Source organism: Geotrypetes seraphini, chromosome 14 (genome assembly GCF_902459505.1).
Source record: "Geotrypetes seraphini chromosome 14, aGeoSer1.1, whole genome shotgun sequence".
Classification (NCBI taxonomy): Eukaryota; Metazoa; Chordata; class Amphibia; order Gymnophiona; family Dermophiidae; genus Geotrypetes; species Geotrypetes seraphini.
The window spans coordinates 63,055,003-63,079,277 of NC_047097.1; the positions used below are offsets into that span (position 1 = coordinate 63,055,003).

The 24,275-nt window shown below is 40.1% G+C and overlaps 2 protein-coding genes and 1 pseudogene across 2 annotated transcripts; 1 reads left to right on the forward strand and 2 right to left on the reverse strand.

The window, feature by feature from the left end:
* LOC117348127 lies at positions 1 to 931 on the forward strand (annotated as a pseudogene).
* A 13,397-nt stretch (positions 932 to 14,328) lies between these two features.
* Positions 14,329 to 18,120, reverse strand: LOC117348128 (olfactory receptor 5F1-like). Its single transcript, XM_033919831.1, has 2 exons — positions 18,092 to 18,120; positions 14,329 to 15,316 (listed from the first exon to the last, which is right to left on the reverse strand). Exon 2 carries the CDS (start codon positions 15,304 to 15,306, stop codon positions 14,329 to 14,331), a length of 978 nt encoding a protein of 325 aa, XP_033775722.1. The 5' UTR covers positions 15,307 to 15,316; positions 18,092 to 18,120.
* A 4,972-nt stretch (positions 18,121 to 23,092) lies between these two features.
* On the reverse strand, positions 23,093 to 24,040 carry LOC117348129 (olfactory receptor 1030-like). Its single transcript, XM_033919832.1, has one exon. The coding sequence runs from the start codon at positions 23,891 to 23,893 to the stop codon at positions 23,093 to 23,095; it is 801 nt and encodes a 266-aa protein (XP_033775723.1). The 5' UTR covers positions 23,894 to 24,040.
* Between the last annotated feature and the right edge of the window lie 235 nt (positions 24,041 to 24,275).

Consider the following 24,275-nt stretch of genomic DNA (forward strand, 5'->3'; position numbering starts at 1 on the left):
ATGGAAGAGAAGAATTGGACTTCAGTGACCGAATTCATTCTCTTGGGTCTTACGGATGATCCAGAGCTGCAGATGCTTCTCTTCCTGTTGTTTTTAGTGATCTATGCTATCACCCTGCTAGGGAACGCTGGAATAATCATACTCACCCTGCTGGATCCTAACCTTCAAACTCCTGTGTACTTTTTTCTGTGCAGCTTTCTCCGATCTCTGTTATTCCACAGTTATCACTCCTAGGATGCTTGTTGACTTCCTGTCTGAGAAGAAGACCATATCCTTCATTGGGTGTGCAACACAACTCTATTTCTTCGCTGTGTTTACATCCACAGAGTCGTTCCTGCTTTCAGTGATGGCGTATGATCGTTGCGTGGCGATATGCAACCCTCTGCACTATACAAACATCATGAATCCAGCTCTTTGCTATCAGCTGGTGGCGGGTGTATTTGCAGGAGGCTTTCTCATCTCATGTGTACATGCAGGTTGCGTATTTAGTTTGTTCTTCTGTGGGCCAAATGCGATCGATCATTTTTATTGTGATTTCATGCCATTATTTAGTCTTTCCTGCTCCAGGACCTTCATCAGTAAAACTGTCTTTTTTATTTTAGTTGTCGCTTTTGGATTTAGCACCTTTTCATTAACGCTAACCTCTTATGCGTCCATCTTCTCTGCGATCTTGAAGATGCGCAGCACAGAGGGGAGGCGCAAAGCCTTTTCCACGTGCGCATCTCATCTCGCTGCCATCTCCTTGTTCTATGGGACAATATTTTTTATGTATATGCGCCTGAACATAGGATTTTCTGTAAGTCATAATAAAGTGGCATCTGTGTTTTACACAGTTGCAATACCCAAGTTGAATCCTCTGATCTACAGCATCAAGAACAAGGAGGTCAAAAGAGCCGTAAGAAAAATAATATGTAAAAATTGCAGACAATAAAGTTTATTCCACTATATCCAGGTCTAATGCTTAGAATTTAAATAGAATCCCTATTTAGATTGTCACATCCATTCATCTCCTGCTTTCTATCACTAGGGACAGGCAAGTTCCCTGGAATTCTGCAAATCTTGACTATTGAAAATGTGATTATAAAACCGTAATCCCCCCTCCCCCCCCAGGCAGATCCTTAGATGGAGGACTCCAACTCAGCTTAGAGGGAACAGTGTGGGTAGTAATAATGAAATCTGTACTGAGATACAGAAAAAGAAATGGAAGAAACTGAAAGGAAAAGATCAATGCTGGACATGTAATGGAGGAAGTGAAGGAGACAGGACGAGAGAGAAAAATGACAAATGGACAGGAGAGTCTGGCAAGGGAGTTAAGAGAGGAAAGAGGAAGGTAGAAACCAGAGACTGGAATCAACAATGAAATGACCAGACCACACAGGTAGAAAAAAAAAAACATGTTATTATTTTAGGATAATTTATTTATTTAATTTTTTATACTGTTCTCCCAGAGGAGCTCAGACAGGTTTACATGAATTTATTCAAGTACTCAAGCATTTTCCCCTGTCTGTCCCGGTGGGCTCACACTCTATCTAATGTACCTGGTATGATGGGGGGGGGGGGGGGGGGGATTAAGTGACTTGCCCAGGGTCATGCTGTTGAGGCCGTAGCTTTAACCACTGCACCACTCTAGAAATCAAAATGTAATAAAGGTGAGCCAAGTATAGGACAATTACATCACTGATAAGATTAACTTTTAGGCATTGGTGGAATGAGGCATTATGACATCATAATGCCAGCTCTGGTTATCGAAGGCTGAAACTTTTAACACTATTTATTTATTCACTCAATTTTCTATACCATTCTCCCAGGGGAGCTCAGAATGGTTTACATGAATTTATTCAGGTACTCAAGCATTTTTCCCTGTCTGTCCCAGTGGGCTCACAATCTCTCTGGGGCAATGGGGGGGGGGGGGGGGGGGATTAAGTGATTTGCCCAGGGTCACAAGGAGCAGTGTGTATTTTTATTTCTCTAGTGCTGTAGTATATAAGTTTAACTTCTTGGGCTTCCCAGTTCAATTTCTGGGATCCCTTGTTTTGTATTTGGTAAAGGCCTATGGCTATAATAGTAATGGCAAATGGGAATATTGGAGGGGAGACAGGGAAGATAGGTGATCAGGAGAGCCACCTCCATTATTTTCTGACCTGGGCCCCAGCATGTCTAATATCAACCCTGACCCGTGCTGTAGCTGGTGAGGATCTCAAGGCATCGCCAGCTGAGGACCTCCTCGAAAGGCAGCCAACATTCCTTTCTTCCAAGCTCTGCAGTGCTCAGCACCATCTTTGAGCCACCAACAGCTATGCAACATAGGTGGCTCAGGGAAATTGTTGCTACCTTCCAAACTTGGTAAAAAGGAGTTCTGGTCACCGTCAGAGGAAGTATTCAGCTAACAGAGCTTGCAGATCCTCATTAAATAAAGTATTTATATTTTGAGTTTCAAGATGCTGGGGAAGGATGAAGAGTGGTGGCAGGGACATAGAAAATATGGTGCCCATCCAATTTGGGCTGAGGCCCACCCAAAATTGGCTGTCTGGCTACACCACTGACCTGTGGAACTGTGATATTGTAGGTTGGAGGCTCTTGTGGTAGGTCTTGACTTTTAAACCAAGGACAAAGATTATTATACTTAGTTTTATTATATTATATAGTGTACGTGTACATATAATTGATTCGATGACATGAACATTATTTGTTATGACTTATTATAAACCATCCATGTAAATCTGTATGTATAGATGTATATATGTGAAACGTGTTGCTAGCGTGGATCATATGAATTATGCAGATCATATGAATTGTGAAGATGTTTAATTTGAAAATTTTTTTCAAGTGTTACAAAACTACAAAGAACGTACATTTCAATGGAAAAAAACAAGAGATGTGTCCACGCTTTGCTGGAATTGAAAAAGTGCGGGAAAAACCAGGTTGATAGACATAATAAAAGCATGCTCACTTAAGACTCATAAAAAATAGGAAAAGGTATCCAATAAACCAAAAGATTTTGTAGATAATACAAACCAATGGAGACAACCAACCAACCCTAGCCCAAGCTAGAGACACAAGTTGAAAACTAAATTATGAAAAGCAATAGAGAGGTCGTAAAAAGAGAAAATGAAGGTCTGCTGGCCTTTGATGTGCAATTGGCAAATAATGAACATAATATGCAGTGAATGATACAGATAAATAAATAACATGAGACTGTATTTCCAGGAAAAAGCTCAGTAACCAAATGAATGACATAAAACTTCATATTCAGCAAAAAGATACAAGATGAGAACTAAAACAGTCTCTAGCTATAACTAGGCTTGCCTTCGTGATCATATCATATCTTTGTGGTCATATCTTGTCTTATCCGATCTTGGGTGTTTGAATAAGTGGTGATTGTTTCATCCTGAGTTCAATGATATGATATTTATGGTTTTATTATTTATTGTTTTTAAAGTTTTTATTAATTTCTATCATGTACAGCTGAACACTTATTCACACACTTTCACCATCATTATTTCTTCACCATCTAACCATTCAATGTCTTCAGCTCATATAATGATTGAGATTACATTTTCTTTACTAGGACCCCTGATGAAGACAGTGTTGATCGAAACACGGACTGTGTCGGGTCCCATATTGCTATAAGTGGTTTATTTGTACGCCACAATTTGTTAATTTTTTCATAATAAATGTTGCCTGCATCTTGTACACCTGTCTGGAGTCCTTTTCTTTGTCCTTGGTTTATCGTTCTTCACTGCAGATCTGTTGGATCTTCTTTTTTTGTCTTACATCTTGACTTTTACCATAACACGATAACTTCCCTTATCCCCTTTTAAATTTGAGCAATTTAGATTGGAATCATGGAGTTGAATTAATATAATCAGAAAATAGTTCTAGCCCTGTGCACCAACTTTCTTAGGGCTTCTTTGATCTCCTTGTTTCTTAGGCTATAGATGAAAGGATTTAAAGTGGGAACTATGACTGCATAAAGTACAGCTGTCACTTTGTTCACACTGGACTCGTTTCCTGTCTGCTTTAGGCACATACTTAATATGGTAGTATAGTAAATTATAACCACAATAAGGTGAGAGGCACATGTGGAGAAAGCCTTGAGCTTTCCCTTGGCGGATGGGATTTTCAGTATGGTTAGAATGATTAAAAAGTAGGACACCATGGTCATAAGGAAGGAGGTCAGGATTACTATGGAGGAAAAAATAACGTCCAGAATCTCCTGAAGGTGAACGGAAGAGCATGAGAGTTTTAGAAGTGGAAAAACTTCACAGAAAAAGTGATCGATGACATTGGCACCACAAAAGGGAAGTCTAATTATGAAAGCCATCGGGATAAAAGTAGTCACAAACCCTCCTGTCCAAGCACCAACGACCAGTTGGATGCAGACTTGATTTCTCATTATTGAAGAATAATGCAGTGGGATACAGATGGCAACATAACGATCTAGAGACATCAACCCAAGAAGAAAAAATTCTGTAGCTCCCAAGAAGGTAAACATAGAGGCTTGTATCAAACAACCCATATATGATATGGTTTGAGTCCTGCTGAAGAAGTTGCCCAGCATTTTGGGCACAGTAACAGAGATATACACAATCTCTAAGGAAGACAAATTAGCCAAGAGAGCATACATTGGCGTGTGAAGGTGATGGTCCAGGATAAACAGAAGCACTATAGTAGCATTCGCCATTATTGACGTTATGTAGATGATTAGAAAAAGAAGGAAGTATAGAAATTGCTGATTCAAGGGCATCTCTAATCCTACAATGATGAATTCTGTCACTCTGCTTTGATTTCCAGGATCTGACTCATCCATGTCTTCTCATAGATTTACCTGAAAAAAGGTTAGGAGTTTATTTATCTGTATATATCAATTTAAAACCCCCCCCAACTAAACCTTAATTTTATAGACCGGGTCTTCAACCAAAAAGATGCTCGACTCGGTTCACAATAATGTAAGTATAGTACATAAATATGGAAGAAGAATGTAATCTAGAATGGTTTAGTTTCCAATGTATTTAGTTAACAAAAAAGTTTTCAGAGCTTTCCGAAATAAAACGAAGGGGCCTAGACTTCTAAGTGAAAGCGGTAACTCATTCCAGAACTCTGTTTGAAAATAAGAGTGGTTGAATCTGTTGAAAGTTCTATTTTTACCCCAAGGGAAGGAAATGTAAGTTTTAATTTATTTGAACTCCTAGCGAGATGAGATCTGTGTACATTCCAATCTAAAGGAACCAAAGTAATAAAAATGCCAAAGAGAATTTTAAATGCAACACAAAAACACTTAAATTTAATTCTAAGATACACTGGAAGCCAATGTAATTCCTTGAGCAATATAGATATATGCAGTAGATACACAGTAGAAGCCTATAAAGGACAGTAATGATAATAATAATAATAATGAATGTAAAGCTTGTTAACCCCCCCTTTTATCAAGCTGCACTAGAGGTTTTTATTTATTTAAAAACTTATACCCCGCTTAAACTTAAGAGATTCACAAAATACATACACAGTTTTAAAAAAACAATACAATGAATATTTAAAATAAACCTCTCCAATAGTATTATTAAAGTGAGCAGCTTTCAAACAGGACAGTGAGATAAGTGCTCCAATGCTCCTGCGTCCAATATTGGTCGCCATACCTTAAAAAGGATATGGCGATACTCGAGAGGGTACAGAAAAGAGTGATGAGATTGATAAAAGATATGGAAAACCTTTCATATGCTAAAAGATGGAGAGACTGGGGCTCTTTTCCTTGGAAAAGCGGAGGCTTAGAGGAGACATGATAGAGATTTACAAGATCATGAAGGGCATAGAGAAAGTGGAGAGGGACAGGTTCTTCAAACTTTCGAAAGCTACAAGAACGAGAGGGCATTTGGAAAAATTGAGAGGGGACAGATTCAGGACCAATGCTAGGAAGTTCTTCTTTATCTAAAGGGTGGTGGACACCTGGAATGTCCTTCCGGAGGGTGTGATAGGTCAGAATACGGTATTGGGGTTCAAGAAAGGATTAGATGATTTCCTGAAGAAAAAGGGGATAGAGGGGTATAGATAGAGGATTACTATACTGGTCCTAGACCTGATGGGCCACCGCATGAGCGAACTGTTGGGTGTGATGGACCTCTGGTCCGACCCAGCAGAGGCATTGCTTATGTGCTTATGTGCTCATAGGAATCCTTTCAAAGCAGTCAAACTGCGCTATATGCGCTTCTCTATGTGAGACAACAGTCCTTTGTTGGAATCTCGTATCGCATGAGCGTTTCTTTCTAACTTTTCCTGTGTGTTCCCTGAGGCAGGACCGAAACATGCATGTCGGAACTCGCAAGCTGCAAGTTAAGTTTGCCTAAGTTCTTTGACTATAAGCTCAGTAGACCGTAGTTTTTTCACAACGTAAAAAACACATATGAAATGATATAACGTCTAGTTTACTTTCCATGCGACGATTGGGCTGTGAGGTGGTTTTTCCTGGGGTTCGCCCCAGTTTTCCCCTCCATGATTCTGAGCAAGCCTGTGAACTTTGTTATATCATCCATATAATACTTTGAATAGGTCCACGGAGTGATTTTTTCTTTCAGTTCAACATAGGAATCCATGAGCATCAGAGAATTTACCACGCCAGCTCGTGCTAAAATACCTCTAGTGTAGCTTATTAAAAAAGGCCCTAAGATAATATCATCAGAAAGACACAGTAATAATAGCAAAAAAAAAAAAAAAATTCTACAACCCCAAATTCTATATATGGTGCCCAAAAATGTGTATATAAAAACCACAAAGGAAGGAGAAATCTCTTTATGTAGCAAAACCAAAGAACACAAAGAAGAGCTGAACCAAGAACTTTCTTGCAATGATTCAGAATACCGCCGCAAAGTTGATCTACGGAAAGAGCAAATTCGACCATGTGATTCCTTTGCTTTTCTCTCTCCATTGGCTCCTGGTTTATTTTAGAATTCAGTTTAAGTGTGTATGTATTATTTTTAAGATTTTGCATGGTATCTTTGCTCCTCTTGTTCCTCTGCTATGGAATGTTTATAGATTTTCGTATGCGAGAGGCATTCATCGATTTAAACTTTCTCTTCCTTCTAGGAAAGGAATTCAAGAATTTTAGCAGCTCTCTGGCATTTAAATTTCCCCAATTATGGAATGAACTTCCCCTAATTTTGAGGTGTCCCAGTTCCTTCCAACTCTTCCGTAAACTTCTAAAAACTTTTTTATTCACTAAACATTTTGAAAACTAACTCTCTTGTATTTCAGTTTACTTTATTTTTTTTTTTTTAATTTATTGTTAACCGCGTTGAGCTTCCTTTGGTTGAAGACCTGGTATATAAGGTTGTTTTAATTCAGTTTAGTTTATATAACTAAATATTATCCATTTTCCAGATCTAAATTTTGCAAAAAAAAAAAATAAAAGCCATTTATATAGTTGACCTGGGCTACCTGCCATATACTTGGCTTTCAATATCAACCCCTAAATGATATGGAAGGCCATTTTTGATAGGATGTCTAGGTCTGACTTTGGGTATTTCCAACAAGATGTCCAAAATTGAAGGCAGAGAAATGGTTATTTTCAAAACTGGCAAAACTGCTAGATGTCCAATTTTTTTATTTTTATTTTTTTTAATCACCTACTTAGAAGTCTTAGCCACAAGGACGTCCATCCTAAAGACATCCAACTTTGTTTGTCATTTTTTGCAACGTCAGAGGGAAGGCTTCCAGATGAGGCACGGGACACGCAAGGAGCCGCTGCCCGCAGCTTTCTGCACTGCATCAGTGAGGAAGAAGGTGCCGGCCTGAAGATAATAGCGGGGCGGCATAAAATGGCTAGGCGGGAGCAGGCCAGAAGGTAAGTCAGGCCAGAAGGTAAGGGGGGAATGATTTTATTTTTGAATTTAGTGATTGAATTATGCCAATTTGGAGAATTTACATCTGCTGTCAGGGTGCTTTGTGTAGTTTAATTTTGTGGTTAACCATTATGTGTTGTTAATAAGATTATATTGTGCATCTGTGAAAAATGAATGGAAAAAATAGTGTTACAATTAGAACTATTATGGGGGCGGGGTCTGGGGTGGAGGTTGGGTAGAGATGGGCGGGGTCTGGCCCACGACTTAGCCCAGTGTTCTTAAACCGCCGGTCCACGGAATAATTCTTTTATTTCTGCCGGTCCATAGGTTTAAAAAGGTTGAAAAACACTGATCTACATAGTTTACAATCAATATATAAAATTTAAACGAGAAAATGAAAAAGGAAAGTTAAGATAAAAGCATAGAACGGCATTTTAAAAAGGATGGCTCACTCAGAATAAGTACAAATTGATTGCCAAATGTTTATAATAGCTGTTTATAGGCTTTAACCATATCCACATAAAAAAACAGCATTTAAACTTTAACCAATACTTAGGGCTCCTCTTACTAAGGAGCGCTAGCGTTTATAGCGCGCTACATTGCCGCGTGCGCTAACCCCTGCGCTATGCGCCAAAAACTAACGCCAGCCCATTGGTGGCATTAGCGTCTAGCACGCGGGGCAATATAGCGTGCTCCAAAACCGCTAGCGCAGCTTAGAAAAAGGAGCCCTTACTGCATACAAGTTTTATCAGAAAGTTGTTATGTCTTCAGAATGCGCCATCCACCAGCCAATTGATTCCTGGTTGAGGCTTTCTTTGTGGCAGGTTCATCCTCATCAGACTTGTTTTTTGTAATTGTGCATAAAGTGCTGAAAAATAGTGCAATACATATTCATTTTTAAAAAAAAGTTCATTCAAATTGGATAGCTCTAAGTCTAATAGTCATTGTCATCTCGAAGCAGGGACTTTAGAGCATTTATTGTTCTATTGTCCATTTATTATGACCTTTTGGAAATCAATTTGGGACCAAATTAATTGTTTATTAGACAACCCAGTGGCATTATCATATGATACTGTGCTGTTTGGGATGGCAATGAGAGCAAAACCTCAAATTTCTTCAAATAATAACAAATTATTACCTACAATGACCGGGGTTGCCATTCAACAAATTACATACAATTGGAAAAACTGGAGTAGACTAAATTATAATTTTTGGTGGAATTCCCTATGTCATATATATAAAATGGAAAGATATATTGCAATACAGCGAGGGTGTTTTAGAAAATTTCAAGATGTGTGGGAGCCATTAACAAAATATTGCATTGATTAAATTATTATTTTCCCTTGATTTACAGGTTCAATTATGAGGGGGAGGCGGGATAATTTTATTATTTTATTAATGTATATTGTACATTGTATTTGATTATATAATAGGAAGGGTTGGGGAAGGTGGGGGTTAATAGCATTTTATGTGTACTCTTGATGAATATTAAGTGATATATTTATGATCTATTTTTTATATTATATTGATGCACTTATTGTACGTTTAAAAATGAATAAAGAATTTTAAAAAAAGACTTGTTTTTTGTAATTGTGCATAAAGTGCTGAAAAATAGTGAAATACATATTCATTTTTTTAAAAAAAGTTCATTCAAATTCCTTCAAAGTCAACTATTCAAATCTTTGTACTTAGCTTATAGTAACAAGCTTTTTTGCTCCTAAATCGTGGGTAGGGGCCTGTCAGCTCTGACATGTTTCACCAACGGCTTTATCAAGAACAAGTCCCCCCTTCAGTATTTCTCCGCTGCATCCCGACTTAACTTCTAAAGTGCTAAGATCCCTCAGAATAAGGACATCCAGGTTGGTATGTTACTGGTGGTGCTAGTATTTTAGGTCAATGTACGGTATGATCTACGGAGGACTGGGGGAGGGGGTCTTTTACTAAAGTGTGTTCATTTTTGGGCTTAATGCATTTTAGCACAGGATATTAACACATAGCAAGATATCTAGCGGGTCATTTTTGGGGAAAAAAAAAAAAAGATAGACGTTTGGCTTTTTCGAAAGTGGCCATTTTCTTCACCCAGTGTTTGGATGCAATTCTAAGATGTCCAAAGTCGGACTTACAGGCACTATTGAAAATGACCCTCAACCCTCCACCTTTTCACTATTTTATCACCACTAGTTGGAAAGTTCTTAGATGTGCTTGCGCCATATGTATTCTCTCCATAATTTTAAGTCGTCTGTTGAGGGAACTGTTCTAAATCTTTGGAAGAAGGCCGGAATCTGCCTCTTCTATGGAAAGCTGATAAGAGACTGCTCTTCATTTCAAACTACTGACCGTTCTCTTAATCGCATGGTAATTTCAACATTTACTAACACAGAATCATCTCTCCGACCACATGATTTTGTGGAAATAAATATTTTATCCAAAAGAATCAAGGTATCATCTACATCAATACAGAGACAATTAAAAATGACTGATGAAAATCTGGATTTAATCTTCGTAATGGTAAGATTCTAATTGTTTTCTTGTGGTTCTCAAATGGTTTCCCCTCCCAACTCAAACTAGGGGGGTTCTTTTACTAAGGCGCGCTAATCGATTTAACGCACGCTAACCAATTTAGCCTGCGCTGATCAATTTAGCATGCGCTAACTTGGTTAGCGCGCCTTAGTAAAAAGCCCCCCTAGTTTGAGTTTGTGGGGGGGGGGGGAAAAGCCATTTAAGAAACACAAGAAAACATAGAATATAATGGGCGCCTTAGCATTTAGCACGCGCTATATCGATTAGCGCGCCTTAGAAAAAAGGAGCCCTAAATCTTGAAAAATCCACCACCATTGTTGCAGCTTTGTCGTTTCTATTTTTTCTTCAAACTTACTTTGTTTATTGTAGATCCGTTTAGTTTCCATCGACGAAAAGTTGTATATCGAGCCAATAATATAAAGCAAAGTAAGCTGTGTTCATTGCCCAGTTTAAGAGAGACCACTCTATTTATGTTTCATAATATTGAGAACTTACCTTACTGAATAATCTACGAGTCTTCTGAATTCTTATCTTGGCTACCACAGCTGCCGTTTATCTTATTGAATTACCTGAGGGATATTGCCTCAGATGAAACTTCAACTTAATCCTTCCAGCCAAATCATAAACAGAGCTAATGATGTGTTTTGCACTTTGGAGATTTGCATGATACAATCTGAATTATAAAGATTGTTTTGTTTGATGTTTATAAAGGACTAGCTCTCAATAACCATATCGAAATTGTTTTGCTCACAGAGGTAGCAGCAACAAAACGATCATTATAATTGAGATTTTATCTTGTAAGTCCCTAAAGTGCATTTTAGCATGAAGGTTAAGCACTGAAAATACACGTTATGCTTCAGGAAAATTTACAGAAATATCTGGACCTTCAAGACCTTTCAGAGGTAGAAGGTGCAATGGTGACCGTTTGAAGGTCGTTTTCAGAGGCATTTACGGTATATGTACAAGTAGGCATTTGCCTGGGGGAAATGACATTACTGAAAACTGCCCTCATATACAAACTGCCCTCATATACAAGTATCCCCTCTGAATCCGCAGTTTCAGTACCCGCGGATTTGGTTATTCGTGATTTTTTTTTTTTTTAAAGAAACGCTGCATCCTAGACCTTCCGCAGACTTTACCTGGTGGTCTAGCGGCGACACGGGGCAAGATTGATCATCCTACTCTCGTGCTCCGTGCAGAGCCATCATCAAAATGGCTGCCGTGAGTTCCTGTTGTAGTCTCCTTGCTTTGCAATGACCGAGTCCCAATGTCAGGGAAGCTTCATTATTCCATCCAAGACACCGTTTTTGTTCAGTTGCCGAATGGCTCGGGTACCGGCGGAAAAAGCTCTTCTAGAGATGCAAAATGATGTCCATGCATAGGTTGTTTCAACTTTGGAAAAAGGTCGAAGTCTGATGGACTCATGTCTGGACTCTAGGGAATATGAGGTAATACCTCCCAGCCGTATTCGCGTAGTTTTTCAATGACGAGTGGAGAGCTCCATCTTTCCCATGGCCCAAAAAATTTCGACGAGCTCAATCAAAAGTCAAACAAATGATGATTTTTGCTTATGATCATGAAGACATCATCATCACAGACAAAGTTCCATGTGGAAGAAGTGTCAGAGCAGTGATTTTTTGCAAAAACCGCGCAGAAAACTGCACAAAACCCGACTTCAGTTGCTCTTGGCTGGGCCACTCATTCTTCACGACAATGCTCGTCTGCACATAGGGAATGTCATCATTGAAAAACTATATGAATACGGCTGGGAGGTTGTTACCTCATGCTCCCTACAGTCCAGACATGAGTCCACCAGACTTCGACCTTTTTCCAAAGTTGAAACAACCTATGCGTGGATATCGTTTTGCATCTCTGGAAGAGTTTTTTTACCGCCGGTACCTGAGCCATTCGGCAACAGAACAAAAACACTGTCTTGGATGGAATAATGAAGCTTCCTGGACGTTGGGACGCAGTCATTGCAAAGCAGGGAGACTATATTGAAGTATTGTAAAGAAATACAAACATGTCAATTAAAAAAAAAATATATAGTGTGCATTATTTATGAAACGACCCTCATAAAATCAAAAGATGGCACTACTCAACAGACTATCTCTGCAGCAACCACTGATGAGTGCTGCCATCTTTTGATTTTAGCTTGCTTTGACCTTGTTGGGGATGCAGCTTGTATATACCACTTGGTTCTACTAACCCTTGATGCAGCCTTTAGCGTGGGTGAAACACGGCCTGTGTTGGGATTCTATAAATGCTTTTTATGTCTGCACTACCATAAATGATTCTTGGCCGAGCTGCTGTTGTGACCACCATTTTGGATTTTGCAGACTGCCTGCCCTGTTTTCTAGCATTAGCTGTAAACAATGCACATTGGCTTTGCTGGAACCAAACATCAAAGTGTTACAAGAGTGCAAATGACTTGTGATGAATGCACGAATCAACGTACTCAAATTGTCCTTAGACAATACTTGCTCTAGTTGACACAACGTTCACAAAATAACATAAACATGATATTTAAAGCTTAAATCCAAGTCACATCTTACACCCAGCGTTGTAATCTCTGAAACCGGTAACAATCGTTTACCCTCATTCTCTGGCTCTCATTACAATTTGTGCACCATATTCTATAAGGCAAGTGACTAATGTTACTAGTGTGTAACTCATAAGGCGGCGTAGCCGTGGATGTGGCAGGGGTATTCTGAAAAGTTGCACACAAAATTATAGGATACGGCCTCAGTGTGCCTAACATTTACAACAGGTTTCAACAGGCTTTCACCTATACTTAGGTGCAGGAATTGGTGCTAAGCACTCGTAATTCTATAAAAGGCAAAGGCACACCCTCTTTATAGATCTGAAGACAAAAACCTTCTTTTCATCCCGTCCCTAAGAATTATAAATAAATGATGAGATGCAATCTGCTCGGTTAGAGCACCACAAATATGGAACGCGTTGCCAGCTCATCTTAAGGAAGAGAAAACCAGTTATTAGGTTCAAAAGAATGCTAAAATGTTGGTTATATAAAGAGGCTTTTGGGACCTGACTTATATGAGGCTATCTCACTCTCAATGAAATAAATAATTAAAAAAAAAAAACAACCCCTTTATGTTTTGACATTCTTTGTCTTTCTTTTCTATATTCATTGATATTCATTGTAGTTCCTCCTGCTTTCTTTGTGTGTAAGTTCATTAATGTGAATATCTTAGAGGTATTAAAACAGAGGATCCCAAGCGGCAGGCATGGGGAATAGAAGCCTGCGCCGGGCCACGTGGTGCCGCGGCAGGCATGGGTACTAGAGGCCGGCGCCGGGCCACGTGGTGCCGAACTTGATCATTCGCGGCCGCCGCCCCCTCCCGGCGTGAGGGATCGAAGGAACGGAGTGGCGACTACAAGTAGTTTAGAGGCCACGAGCTCCTCGCTCACCTACCGGATTTTTTTTTTTTTTTTTTGCACAGAGAGGAGGAAATTTGGTATCTCGACGGGCCTGGCTTTCAGCACACGTGGAGGGCGACTTGATAAAGTTAGTCGCGCCGCTCAGCCGACGATGCTGGAGATGGGATGTGCAACTAGGTAAGGCGAAAAAAACACTGGAGATGGGCTGCTGTTCAAGTCGCGTCGATCTCCCTGGATCGCCGTCGGGAAAAGGGGCGACCTCCCTTCCGCTTCCCCCTCTTCTCCTAATCCCCCCTCCCCCCGGCTTCCCTCGCTGATTGGCGTTTCCCTATCCTCCTCCCTTCCCCCTCCCCCCCATCTTCTCGCTCCGGCTTCGGCCGATTTGGCCTCGCTCCTCCCTATACGGGATCGGAGCTTGTTCTATCTTAGAGGTATTTAAAACATGTTGGTTTCCCCTTTTTTAAAACTACATCACTTTGAATTATGATATTGCGATTGAATCACAATTTTAACAAAACTTGAAACTTGAAACATTTTCCGAATCCAATCCATGGTGCGCTGAATATATCTTAAATTAAAAGCTAATGCCGGCGTTTAACTTAATAGAGCGATGGCGGCGGCCCAGTATCATACCCTGAATTAGTTTTCTTAAAGCACTTTTGACATCTTTGTTTCGGAGGCTGTAGATCAGGGGGTTCAACATAGGAATCACAACGGTATAAAACACCGATGCAACTTTATTCTGACTTATAGAATAGCCAGACGCTGGTCTCATGTACATAAAAAGCACCGTCCCATAAAAGAGGGAGACGGCAGCGAGGTGGGAGGCGCACGTGGAGAAGGCTTTATGTCTCCCTTCCGCGCTGTGCATTTTGAGGATGGTGGAGAAGATGGAAGCGTAAGAGGAGAGGGTTATTACGAAGGAGCTCATTCCAAAAGAGAGAACCAAAACAAATATGACGGTTTTGCTAATGAAGGTCCTGGAGCAGGAGAGATTTAACAATGGAGGAATATCACAATAAAAATGATCGATTACGTTGGGTCCGCAGAAGGATAAACTGAACATACAGGCTGGGTGTACAATCGCAATGAGGACTCCTCCTAGAAATACACTTGCTACCATCTTGTAGCAAAGACTCGGGTTCATGATAGTCGTATAAAGCAGAGGGTTGCATATCGCTATGTAACGATCATACGCCATCACCGAGAGCAGCATAACTTCTGTGCACGTAAAGACAGCAAAGAAATACATTTGTGCGGTGCAGCCAAGGAAAGAGATGGCTTTCTTCTTTGACAGGAAATCGACTAACATTCTGGGCGTGATAGCCGAGGAATAGCAGAGATCGGAGAATGACAAGTTGCTCAGAAAAAAGTACATGGGCGTCTGAAGCGTCGGATCCAGCCTGGTTAGTATAATTATTGCAGTGTTCCCCAGCAGGGTAATGACATAGATCGTTAAAAACAAGAGGAAGAGGAGAATCTGCAGCTCTCGATCGTCTGTGAGACCCAGGAGAATGAATTCGGTCACCGAAGTCCGATTACTCTCTTCCATTCTTTGGTATTTAATATCGTTTCTTCCTGTGGTCTCATCTTAAACAGAAAACACGAACATTATTTCAATATAAGGTACTTTAGAGACCTTTGATATGATGCATTCCCTTTCAAATGGTGGAAAATTCATCAACTCCTCAACGTTTATCATTTAAAAAATGACAAAAAAAAGGTCAAATTGCAACTGTAATGAAAAGGTGATTGTAACAGTTTTTATACTTTCTGCCAAATCTTTGTTTATCAGTAGCAACATTTCTTAAGAAATCTAGCTAGTAATCTTAGGCAGAGGCAGTGGAATGCCTTTTTCTTTAGAGGTCCCAAACTCTGCCCCCACCCAAGCTCTACCACAAACCTACCCCTACAAAATCACTCTGGGAGAAGAGAGATGTGATAGAGATATTTAAATACCTATGTGACTTAAATGCCCATGAGTCGAGTCTCTTTCATTTGAAAGGAAGCTCTGGAATGAGAGTTCATAGGATGAAATTAAGAGTGGATAGGCTCAGGAGTAATCTAAAGAAATACATTTTTTACAGAAAGGGTGGTAGATGCATGGAACATTCTCCCGGAAGAGGTGGTGGAGACAGAGACTGTCTGAATTCAAGAAACCATGCGATAGGCGGGTGGGATCTCTTAGAAAGAGGAAGATATAATGGTTCCTGCAGATGGGCAGCTCTATGACCTCACAATGCAGATGTAAAGAGCCGTGAGCCTATAGGAAGAGGAAATGCAAATGTTAAGAGCCTTAGCCAATAGGGAGAGGAGGAGATAGTGGATGCTGCAGATGGGCCATTTGGTCTTTATCTGCCATCTTGTTTCTATGTTTCTATAGCTCTATCACTGATCACCTTAAATAGATAATAAATAGAATATATAAAATAAAATTACACTATCAAACTGGCTTTAAAAAGTGCTATTAAGTGAACGCTCAGACCCACAACCTGAACGCTAGTGATTTTTCATGGAGCCACTTGCAAATGAGACCATCGTAGCATGTTCACTGTCTCTGCCACCTGCTTCTAATTACACTTAAGAACTCTACATAGATAAGAAGATTGTTACTTATCTGTATTGCATGGAAAAAATTCAGCTCTGCAACTTCTCTGGGTACATTCTTAAATTCTAAATTGCTGTCATACTCTCTCTGACCCCCCCAATCTAGGTTTCACAATTGTCTTCTTCAGGAGGGGACACGGGTCACAGGACTCTTCCACCCAGCTAACAGACAGCTCCAGTAATTTTATTATATATATTATATTTATTATTATCCATTTAAGGTGATTCAAATATCTCCTTGAAGCCGTCTCGTCTCTAAGCTGAAGAGCATCAGCTACTCCAGCCTTTCTTCACAGGGGAATCATCCTGTCCCTTTTATCATTTTTATCACCCGTTTCTGTACCTTTTCAAATTCCACTATATCTCTTTTTTGAGATGCGGAGACCTGAATTGCACACAGTATTCGAAGCGCAGGCCACACCATGGAGTGATATCAAGGCATCACAACGTTCTCGTCTTTGTTTTCCAATACTTTCCTGATAATTCCCAACATTCCATTGGCTTTCTTGGCTGCCATTGTACACGGAGCTAAGAGTTTCAACGTAAGGAAGCGTGGTAGAAATCTGGAACGCTCTTCAGGGATTCAAGACAAGGTTAGACAAGTTCCTGCTCAACCAGAACATACGCAGGTAAGGCTAGACTCAATTAGGGCACTGGTCTTTGACCTAAGGGCCACCGTGGGAGCGGACCTCTGGGCACAATGGACCACTGGACTGACCCAGCAGCTGCAACTCTTATGTTCTTATGTACTTACCTTTGGGCATTACATTTATGCCTGCTGAAACCTGATGTAATACTGGTGCCCAACTTAGGCAGGGAAATGTTATTATTCTATATAACATCGTGCCTAGCCCTTAGGAATGCCTCTGAACTACTCATGCCCCTATAATGGCCATGCCTCCTTTGTAGCTATGTGCAGGAGAAATTAGTACTCAGTTTACAGAATAGGAGCCAATCGGTGCTTGTTAATTGGTACTTATGTAGTTTATTGAAAGCTTTTGTACTGCTGCTAATGATTGGGTAGTCAATTCTGAGAAGTTTACATTAGCTTCAGCAATGGTGAAACAATACCTGAGGTACAGTTTATGAGCTTCTATAATGATGCTTCAATACCTGAGCTTCAGTAGTGGAGTTACATACAATACATAAGCTTTCATTTATGAGCTTCTATAAAGGTGTTACAATATAGCTGCTTTGGTAATGATGTTACAATACATTTCACATCAATTGATTAAGTTATGTATCTAACTGGCCTGGTTCTATAACTGGATACACAATTGGGTCCCTAACTTTAGGCTCCATTTATAGAATTTGGGGATGGTGTTGGAACTGATCTAAATACTGACAATCTGATCTCCAGTTAACATACTTAGGACAGAACCCCCCCCCCCCCATTATTTGGATACATTATCCAGGTAGTGGACTGCGCATTGCTGCTATGTGGATATACACCTCTCCCTCCGCATTCGCTGTGATAGGGGATTAACAGAGCCACAAATACAGAAAAACTGTAAATAACTTTTTCATATGTCTATTAAAAACCATCATGAATCTAAATTGTCTTCACACTTCTACCTCTAACCCTCTGTTGTAGTTCCTTCCTATTTCTCCTACTGTAAACCGCGTCGAGCTCTACGAACGTGGAGATGATGCGGTATACAAACCTAAGGATTAGATTAGATTAGATGAATATGGTGAAACCACAAATAACATGGTGGGAGACCTGGCCTGTTCCTGAAGGAGAGACAAAACACGGTGACGAAAGTGCTGGGAATCAGCGATTTTCTCTGTAAACGCTTGGAATCAGCTATTTCTCTATGCAAGCTGTAATTTGGGGGGGAGGGGGGGGAGCCAGCCTGCCAGCTAAAAACCACGAATAATCGAAACCGCGATTGCTGAAATCGCGAATACGGAGGGAGACGTGTACTCTGGTGCTGACTGCATTATCCAGTCTAGTACAGACGCTTGCTCTCCCCCTTCTACAAGTCACAATCACCGCATCATCTTTCTCACGTGACCCCCGTGCCATTGTTCTCTGTGCTGCCACAATGCCCCACTCCAGCTCCCTCCTGTGCTATCCCTCGGAGCTCCCACCCACCCTGCCACTTCTGCAATCCCAACTGTCCAAGTAATGACATTATTTGTATTAAAGTAAACACACCTTTCTCCCAGAAATGATCTCCTTAGTAATATGTTCAATGTCGAGTGCTGTGGGCGTCTGATAGTACTACAGTAATGCTAAATTGGTATAAAGGGTGATATTTAGAACCAATTCCTAATTCTATTTCAAGACACTCTTCCACATTTCACAAGGTTCTATCAGCCAAAAGAAAGCAGCATTTTTATCTATATATATAGTATTTCATGCTGCACCAGTGGATCTAAATGGAGTACAGGGCTTCAAACATTCAGATACCAGATTAAAACTGACAAAGGAGGCACGAACTCCTAAAGATTTCCTCCGGGCAGTAGAATGGAGAGGTGGGGGAAGGTTACCAAATTTCTAGTGCGTGAATCTGTGATAATTCTGCCTTTTTATATTTAATCATGACCAGGGCTTCATTTGTAGATAAAAAGAAAGTGGAACTGGTGGAGGCGGGAGACAGGACAGGCGGGCCAAGGTTAGGAGTCACAGGAGAAGAGGGGATGGTTGGTCTCTGCTGAACTCCAGGTTCCTTCTCTCCACTCCTCTTCCTGCAGTCCTCTTGGAAGTGAGGGGCTGAAGCAGGACATCCCTGCTGCTTCTGGAGCCTAAAAAGAAGTGGTGGACCAGCATTCCAAGCTGTTCCCCCAGAAATTGGGACCTGGGTTGGCCACTGATAGACCTTCGGATTGTCCCAGTATAGCTATTCTTATGTTCTTGTGTGAACCAGGTATAGGACAATCAAGCCATTGTGACATCACTGCTCAGGTTAGCTCTTAGTCATTGGTGGAATGAGGCATTTTGACATCACAATCTCAGCTCTAGAATGTTGCTACTCTTTGGGTTTCTGCCTGGTACTTGGGCCCTGTGTTGGCCACTGTTGGATGGACCTTCAGTCTGTCCCAGTATGACAATTCTTATGTTCTTAAATTAAGTCCTGACAGTGACCAGGTAGTTCATTTTAGTGATGGTAAGAGCCCAGTGGATCTAAGAAACACATGAAGTTTTCTTATCACAAAATATTTTAAGGCCCAACACAAAAAACCTCAGGTTTTGAAGGCGTGTCCTGCGTATTAGAGAATTAACTATGTATACGAGCATTTTTTGATAAATTGAGCTGAATGTGAGCACATAAATAAATAGTACTAGATTATTCCTGACTGCTAAAAAATACAAACTATTAAAAATATTTCAAAGCCTAAAGATATTTCCCATACCTGTGAATAAAAGTCTCTCTCTTCCGATGCCACTGTCTTGGTGTTATAATTATATAGGAGGGGTTTGTTTGTTTTTTTAAAATTATGTGAAACACCTATGGGAAACAATCCTCACAGGTCCTGGCAGCTCCATAAGTGAGGCAAAGAACAAGCAACAAAGGTGATTCAATTTTTCTCCCTGTTGTTCTGTGCTGTAGTTTAGATATATGAAATATTATTCCTCGTGGAATTTTTTTTGTAACTGTGCAGCACAGAATTTGTGCAGAATTCCCCGCCTCTGCACAATTGTGCACAATTGTGCGGGATCATTGATTATTATAGTGCTAGTAGTCTGACAAAGTCGGACTCAGACACACTATTGAAAAAGCCCCTCCATGTCTTTGAATCTGAACCACACAACTTTTGGCCAAGCATCAAACATCTGGGGAAATTCATACAATAAGCCATACAGAATTTCCCGTCTCATATAACAGGACAATTGTTCTAGGCTACTTCAATCTATAGCAGTGGTCTCAAACTCAAACCCTTTGCAGGGCCACATTTTGGATTTGTAGGTACATGGACGGCCTCAGAAAAAATAGTTAATGTCTTATTACAGAAATGACAATTCTGCATGAGGTAAAACTCTTTATAGTTTATAAATCTTTCCTTTTGGCTAAGTCTTAATAATAATATTGTCATTTATAGCTAAAGAGACATGTGATCAAGAAACTGTTTTATTTTACTTTTGTGATTATGATAAACATACTGAGGGCCTCAAAATAGTACCTGGTGGGCCTCATGTGGCCCCCAGGCCGCGAGTTTGAGACCACTGATCTATAGGTATATGATCCATACTACTTTTCAATTTTAGGTTACAGGGTAGTGGGAGGATGGGTTAGGAAGGGTAAGGGTAGAGTATTTTTCTTTTGGTAAACTTGATCATCAGTGTCGTTGGACTGGCTGTTACTGTCCTGGGGATATATAAGAGTCAAAGCTCCCTGGATATATTGACTGTTTAGTACAGGGGTAGGGAACTCCGTTCCTCAAGAGCCGTATTCCAGTCGAGTTTTCAGGATTTCCCCAATGAATATGCATGAGATCTATTTACATGCACTGTTTTCAATGCATATTCATTGGGGAAATCCTGAAAACCCGACTGGAATACGGCTCTCGAAGACCGGAGTTCCCTACCCCTGGTTTAGTATAATAGCTGTTATTTACTGGCAGTCCTCTTTCTCTTCTTGCTAAATAATCTGAAATGCTTTGGGATCTGGAATGGGGGGTGTGTGGAAAGGTTAGGATTTGGAAAAGGCGGTTGATTAGATATAAAATAGCAATGAGATACGTCTCCTGGATTTTCAGATGTTTGCTTATACTGTTCTGCTGGTTTTGCTGATCTTTTTATGTAAGTTTGTCATGTATGATAGAGATTTTAAGAACTTGTTCCTAACGTTCCACTCTTATCTTCAATTTAGAACCCAACTGAAAACCCATCTTTTCAATAAATTCATTGGCAACTAAATTCTCCATCCTTCGTGTTTATTATTAATCGTTTGTAAATCGTATAGAACTATTTGGTAATGCGGTCTAGAAATTAATTTATTCTATTGTATGTTCATACTATGTTCACCAATAAAATATTTGAAACATAAGGATTTATATTGTTGATACCCAATGCTAATTGTGTAAATTCTTTCAAAGTGCTATTTAATATGCAAAAACTACTTAAATATTTACACACAGTATATTCTAAGATACACAAACCTGTTAACTCCAATGGCTTCATTGTTTTTAACCTTAATTAATTGATGTGAACCGCCTAGAACTCCCTGGGTATGGCAGTATACAAAATAAAGTTATTATTATTATTATTAAAAGCATCTTCTAATAGATAAACTATTGTAAAACACAGAAACACAATATTGATGTCACCTGTCACATAATCATCAGTTTATGACAAATGGATGATGGCAATATTGACTTGTTCTAGTGACTTTAGCTAAATAAAATAAATGCTTTGGTTTTAGTGAGATTTTATAGGTTTCTGCTCTCTGATGAAAACATTAGATTTCAAATATTCAAGCTCTGTGTTGAAATATTATACTTCGGGGGTCATTTTAAAAGTAACTCTTTGGGCTCCTTTTACTAAGCTTCGATAGCTAAACCCTCGCTATGCGGCTAGAACTAACGCCAGCTCAATGCAGCATAGTAAAAGGAGCCCTGTATGTCGGGATAAGCTACACATGGAAAACTCAACTTCAGAAAGCCAGGACTACAGAGATTTCAAGAAGGTTAGCAAGGGCCAAAATTTGATTTATGCATTCCACATATTAAAATGGGAACATTCAGACACAAATCACCATTCCGATTTTACAGGCACAGATTTTTTTTAAAGTGTCTAGGATAAGCAGCATAAAATCTGTTTTACTATTTAGGATCTAGCTAGGTACTTGGGACTTGGGTTGGCCACTGTTGGAAACAGGAGACTGGGCTTGATGGACCTCCAGTATGACAATTCTTATGTGAGCCAGGTATAGAACAATCAAGCCATTGTGACATCACTTATGAGTGGCTCTTAGGCTTTGGTGGAATGAGGCATTATGACATCACAATCTCAACTCTAGAATGTTGCTACTTTATGGGTTTCTGCCAGGTACTTGGGACTTGGGTTGGCCACTGTTGGAAACAGGATACTGGGCTTGATGGACCTCCAGTATGACAATTCTTATGTGAGCCAGGAATAGAACAATCAAGCCATTGTGACATCACTTATGAGTGGCTCTTAGGCATTGGTGGAATGAGGCATTATGACATCACAATCTCAACTCTAGAATGTTGCTACTTTATGGGTTTCTGCCAGGTACTTGGGACTTGGGTTGGCCACTGTTGGAAACAGGATACTGGGCTTGATGGACCTCCAGTATGACAATTCTTATGTGAGCCAGGAATAGAACAATCAAGCCATTGTGACATCACTTATGAGTGGCTCTTAGGCATTGGTGGAATGAGGCATTATGACATCACAATCTCAACTCTAGAATGTTGCTACTTTATGGGTTTCTGCCAGGTACTTGGGACTTGGGTTGGCCACTGTTGGAAACAGGATACAATGCTTGATGGATCTTCGGTCTGTCCCAGTACGACAATTCTTATATTCTTATGTTCATTTGGGCCAAGCCTTTATAAAAGAGATTAAGGAATTAACTGTCCTTAGTTCCCTGTGTTTTTACTTCATCTCCAGATCCCTCCCCCTCAAATAATTGCAGCTTCACTACTTAATTGGATTAAATGCACACTATAAACCTACAGTATAATGTTCATAAAATGACCCCACTGCACATAGAGGTACCAACACCAAAAAGTTCTCAGCCCATGCAACCAACTCCTGATCATTGGGAATTAGTTTTAACCATTCTCCGTTCCATTATTTTCCTGAAAGCTCTTTTGACGTCCTTGTTCCTGAGGCTGTAGATCAGTGGGTTCAGCATAGGAATAACGATTGAGTAAAAGACAGAAGTCACTTTATTCTGACTTTCAGAATAGCCAGAAGCTGGTCTCATATACACAAAAAAGGCAGTCCCATAAAACAAGGAGACGGCAGTGAGGTGGGAGGCGCAGGTGGAGAAGGCTTTACGTCTCCCGTCTGCACTGCGCATCTTCAGGATGGTGGAGAAGATGGATACATAAGAGGCTAAAATTATTAGGAAAGAGTTCATGCCAAAACAGAGAGCAACAAGAAAAAAGACTGTTGTACTAATAAAGGTACTGGAGCAGGAGAGACTCACAAGTGGAGGAATGTCGCAGTAAAAATGATCGATGACATTTGGTCCACAGAATGTTAAACTACATATAAATCCTGAGATTACAGTGGAAGAAAATAAACCCCATGCAAATACAGCAGCTAACAGATGATAGCAAACACCTGGATTCATGATACTAGTATAAAGCAAAGGGTTACATATAGCTACATAACGGTCATAGGCCATCACAGACAAGAGAAAAGTCTCAGAGGCTGCAAACATAAGGAAGAAAAAAAGTTGTGCTATGCACCCCTGGAAGGAAATAGATTTCGTTTTGGTCAGGAAGGCGACCAACATTCTAGGGGTTATAACCGAGGAGCTGCAGAGATCAGACAAAGACAGGTAACGAAGAAAAAAGTACATGGGAATCTGAAGTTTATGGTCCAACATGGTTAATGCTATGATTCCAGTATTTCCCAGAACTGTGATAACATAGATCGCTAAAAACAACAGGAAGAGGAGAATCTGTAGCTCTGGAATATCCGTGAGACCCAAGAGAATGAATTCACTCACCAAGGTCCGATTGCCCGATTGTCCGATTGTCCGATTGTCCTCATCCATCCTTTGGTATTTAAAATCAGTTTCCCCTCTAGTCCTTGCCATTTTAGCCCTTAAAAATAAACATAGAATGACTTGACAGAAATATGGACTCCCTCTACAATGAAAAGACATAAATCTGATCTTTTGCCAATCTTCTCCAAATACCCATAATGCATTATCTCACATCCTGCCTTTCACACCACCACTGCAACATAATGCACAATTCACTTGT